The following is a 4,869-nucleotide window of genomic DNA, read 5'->3' as shown; positions in this document are numbered from 1 at the left end:
AAATAGGTAATTTAAGCTGAATTATCTGCAATTAAATAAGCATTGGGATTTGATCATATATATGACTTAATAGGGACAAATATGAAAAAATAGGATTAATTCTTTCTTGAAAAATAGGATTAATTAACTTTCTTGATTTGATAATTAATTTCTTTTTTGATCAAGAAAAAAATTTAAATAGCTCTTTTTTTTAATCCAGAGGGAGTATTTAAATATATATTGAATATCAGTATTGTTCCTTTATCCATTTATATTGTATCAATTTGAGCTCGTTGGGAATAGGAGTGTGCAAATTTCGGTTTAACCGATGAATTGAACCCAAAAAATGCTATTATCGATATATGGTTATCTGTTAAACCGAACTGTTAGCCCGTAGAAGTCTTTTTTCTTATTGGTTAAGCTTCAGATAGAAAAACGTTAAAGCTTAACGGAATTAGATTAACCGGCAATAGCAATGAATATCTTATTGGTTTGTTATCGGTTTAGCAATTTATACACCAATAGTCGATAATCCAAACCGATAAAACACAAAATCAAACCGATAATGAATATCTTATTATCGGTTGACATGTTTAGACGCTAATAATCGATAAACCAAACCGATAACATACAAAATCAAACCGATCGGTAAATCACCGCAAGTTGAGAGCATATAAGACTTTAAATCACTAATCGCATACATTTTCGACACCATCTTCGACAAGAAGCTTGACGTTAAGTTTGCAGACATCATCTCCTGCAACTCATTTCCCGCATCAAGAAAATTACCCGATCACCAGTTCAAAAGAACATCGGAGAAGACGATGGTTTCTACTGAAAAATAAAAGATATAGCTGATAAAACAATTTAAAGTCCATGGATCCTCTGCCCAAATTCACCAGAAAAGATATAAATACTCACCGGAAAACTAAGGGCCCATTTGTCCATAAGAATTATTGTTTTTTTTAAAATATTTTTAAACTTTTTTTTTATGGTGTTTGAAAATAAAAATTTAATCAACTTGAAGTTATATTTGGAATTTGAAAAACAACAAAACTTATTTTCACTATTTTTTTTTAATTTTTTTTTTCCACTTTTTTCACTTTCAATACATCCAAACAACCAAATATTCTTTTCAAAACTATAACCAAACACAACTCCATCTTCAACTCCAACTCCAACTTCAAAATACCAACATATTTGATTTTCATGGCCAAAATATTTGAAGTTGGAGTAACAGATATTCCAGTACATGTAAATAATTTATTTTCCATGTATGTACGTGTATATGTGTGTGTATAGACACACTTATCGAAAGCAACAGATATAAGTAGATCGCATTCATGTTGCAGCACCAGATCTCCATGAATACTAGAATAGTTGAATATAACAACTGATAAGTACATGCCAATTATAATTAGAAGAAATTGTAAATCATAGAACTGTGGTTAAGCATAACGCTTCAAGTAGTCCTCAGCTGTGGTGTAGTTAACCTCAGGGTAGAGTTTAGATGCCTCCTCTCCTTCTTCTCCAATTTCAAAGTTTGCAAGGCAACCCTCGTAGCAAACATTATAGTAATGACCTAGTCCAACTTGGTCTTCATACCCATATTCTATTTTTCATACAAGAAAACATAAAAAGAAATCAAAATAATATTGCGTTCATAAGATAGATAAACACGCATAATGCATGAAGGATTCTACTTAACGTTTAGCTATATATACAGTTACATACACCAATAGTCTAATTAATGAAATTATACTCTATCAAGTTACCTAAAAATATATTGACAAGTAACTATTCAAAATACGACAAGTTACTTGTAATAACAAGTAGACAAATTTACATTGTGTAATAATTTTAACTTCTTGTAGCAGATATCCTAACTATTTTCCATGTTATTAATTAATCTCACTTTTTATAGACGAATATATACATGTAGTTATCTTCTAAGTGCATGACTTCATAGTATAAAAGTTCTTTAAAGCACAGTAAATAGAAGTTAAACTCATGAAACTGTCATTGTCAGTTTTTGGACAGTTATTTAGTAAATGACTCTCTTTTTATTTCTCTTTCAACTTATGACTTTTTAGACCACATGGTCGAAAGATTCCCTATCGAACAAACTTAAAATCACCCACATTCTAAATATTTGTAAGTTATTGCAAACATTAGACCTAAGTTAAATATTTTGTTTGTAATCGAGTAATATATGAACAAATATTAAACTCAGTCTAACATTATCCGAAGGGCAATTTTTCAAGGGCTTTATTTATATCTGCACAATTTTCAATAGATGGATAAGAGAGATAATTAAGATTCATACCTTTCATGGAAGCAAGAAAGTCTTCTTTGGTAAGAGTTGACTTTTGGAGCTCTTTATCAATGAGCTTTTCCCATATTTGAACAATCTCTCTTTGAGAAAGTATATTCTTAGGAGGTCTAAGGTGAAGTGTTTTATTCAGTGTTGTTGGATCATCTATGGTCTTTATGGTGTATGTTGCTATATCATCTTCAGTAACAAATATTGCTGCAGAACCAACACACCTAGAGTTACAAAAATAGCTGAAAGTTTGTTTTCTAATTATTATTCTAAAACATTGTTAGACAAAGTAGATGAAATTTTACAAATAAAATATCATTTAAGCTCGGGACCTATTCAGTATGACTTGCATGTTACATATTTTAGGAAAATATGTTTCACCAATAAGTATGTCTTGCAATATACTTTAGTTGTACAAAAAGATAATTAAGACATTTAGATACAATTTCACTTTTGATGCTTCATTTGTTTGTTTTAACCAATACGTAAATATTACGTTAAATATATTACTTACAGTTACAACTATCATCAAATACCACCCGCAAGCAAATTTTTTAATTTTGACCGTGTGTTTAAATATAGAATTTTTAACTTTTTCGAAATAAAATTTATATATTTAGAAATTATGTAAAAAGTACTATAAGTCACCCTAATTAATAATCAAAATATTTAAAAGACATGAAAAAACTGCGATGTCATGGTATTTCGTTTGATTTCTCGAAAAGCGAAAAGTGTCAAATAAATTGGGACCAAGCAATTGAAACCACATATATACCTTTTTGGTTGGCATCTCCAAGAAAGACGATAGAGTCCCTAGCAGGAAGAAATTGAAAAAGTTGACAAAGACCAGCAAGGAAGTAACAAGCAAAGCAATTAGCAACAACATATGTGAATGGAATTTTAGCTTCTTCAATGGCTTTTCTGACAGCCATTTTATCATCAAATGTTACTCTTCCTGGTTCCAATGCATCTCCCATTCTTGCTGAATCTGATCCAAATTCAGAAGGCACGAATCTCTGTACAATTACAAGTACATCACTTTAGATTATATTTATCCCATATAAAATCACTTAAGATAATTAAAACACTTGAACTGTTGTTTCCTATGAGGAAATTAGGGGGTGTTAAATGAACGTGTTTGATTGAATATGGACGGGTTAAAGTGAACTGAGTTGACAGGGGTTTAATTAACCTGTCTATTACTTAGATTGACTGATTATTCAAGATGCGCTAAATAATGAGTTATAATCTGAACTTGCTCAATTCTTACCAAATAATTGTTTCTTTTTATATAAATTGTTTAATTACTAAAGTCCCACCCCCCCCCCAGCCAACCCACCCACCCTTCCACTTCCCTTCATATATTATGGCTATATCTAATGTATAAAATAAAAACATAAAAACTATCTTGATTAAAAAAAAAAAAAATCATGTATCATCAATTTGGGCTTATATTATTTAGTTCAAATCAAATCATCTAAAAGTTCAGTTAAAATAGATGAATCAAAATGGGTTGAGTTAATAAATGAGTGAAACGTTGATCCGCTCAAACTTTAATATGTATAAAATTGTCACATAAATATAGCCTTAGTAACTCACTTTTCGTAATATCAGACCTGTTAAAAACACATTAAACCTCATTTTTTCGACCCACTTATAAAAATAAAAATATCCATGATGGATAGATATGGAAAAGATATCGGTTATCAGGTTGTGGTTGAGAATGGATTTTTTATTCTTTAAGTGATGCCATGTGAAAATAATAATATGTTTTTCAACTTTTTTGAAGCAAATACACCCTATAAAAACTCAGCTTATATACACAACAGTGTAAACAAATTGTTACACTATCATGTCTATGTTATTTTCATAATTACATTGACGGTATATATAAGTTAAACTCCATTAGAGAGGTGGATCCAATTTTTCTCTTAAAAAAATGATGTTTCAATAAAAGAGACTTCCTTAGACAAGATCTTGACCTTTATATTTCCAGCTTCTTTAATGGCTTCAACAAGTTTGAGTTGGAGCAATATTTGATGGCTACGACCATATACACCGGAGATAGCACAGATAACGACGTCGACGAGTTTTACAGCGTCTACGAGGCTCCGATGATCATTGAAAGAACCAGGAACAAGATGAGCTCCTTGCATCTTAAAGGAAATAAGCATTTGAATTTTATCAATATCAAGTGCTATTTCTGGACGTTACAAAATATAAGTATCATGCCGATTTTCTAAGCTTGCCTTCACCAATCTTTTTCCTAAGAATCCTGTTCCTCCCACAATCAACACTTTACTTTTTGCCATATTTTTTTGGAGTATAGTATTTAAAGATGGATGTTTGTGACTTATGAAGCTTGCCCAAACCCTTAATATAGACAGGACAATTTATTTTTTCTACTCCAACCTTTTCTTTGTGGTGGTTGGTCTTTGGAGTTCAAAATAATAATTATTGTAATTTGTACACAAAGGTCTATATTTACTCCCTATGGATTATTTAAATAGAGTAATATCATCAGTGAATATTATATAGCTAACTTCTAGCCTGTTTGGATGGGCTAT

The 4,869-nt window shown here is 30.6% G+C and overlaps 1 protein-coding gene across 1 annotated transcript; it reads right to left on the bottom strand.

The window, feature by feature from the left end:
* Nucleotides 1–1,343: 1,343 nt before the first annotated feature.
* Nucleotides 1,344–4,626, bottom strand: LOC132054337 (bifunctional pinoresinol-lariciresinol reductase-like). Its single transcript, XM_059446379.1, has 4 exons — nucleotides 4,285–4,626; nucleotides 3,078–3,318; nucleotides 2,306–2,509; nucleotides 1,344–1,591 (listed from the first exon to the last, which is right to left on the bottom strand). The coding sequence occupies exons 1-4, from the start codon at nucleotides 4,474–4,476 to the stop codon at nucleotides 1,428–1,430; spliced, it is 801 nt and encodes a 266-aa protein (XP_059302362.1). The 5' UTR covers nucleotides 4,477–4,626; the 3' UTR covers nucleotides 1,344–1,427.
* Nucleotides 4,627–4,869: the final 243 nt, after the last annotated feature.

The sequence above is a fragment of the Lycium ferocissimum genome, chromosome 4 (assembly GCF_029784015.1).
Source record: "Lycium ferocissimum isolate CSIRO_LF1 chromosome 4, AGI_CSIRO_Lferr_CH_V1, whole genome shotgun sequence".
Classification (NCBI taxonomy): Eukaryota; Viridiplantae; Streptophyta; class Magnoliopsida; order Solanales; family Solanaceae; genus Lycium; species Lycium ferocissimum.
This window is presented reverse-complemented; position numbering and strand designations above follow the sequence as displayed.

Excerpts from the sequence above, each read along its gene's own strand:
- LOC132054337 (XM_059446379.1), bottom strand. The coding sequence starts at position 4,476 with ATGCTTATTTCCTTTAAGATGCAAGGAGCTCATCTTGTTCCTGGTTCT. Across the intron at positions 3,319-4,284 it reads AAGAAGCTGGAAATATAAAG|AGATTCGTGCCTTCTGAATT; the intron begins GTCAAGATCTTG and ends GTAATTGTACAG. Across the intron at positions 2,510-3,077 it reads TGGAGATGCCAACCAAAAAG|CAATATTTGTTACTGAAGAT; the intron begins GTATATATGTGG and ends TTGGTTCTGCAG.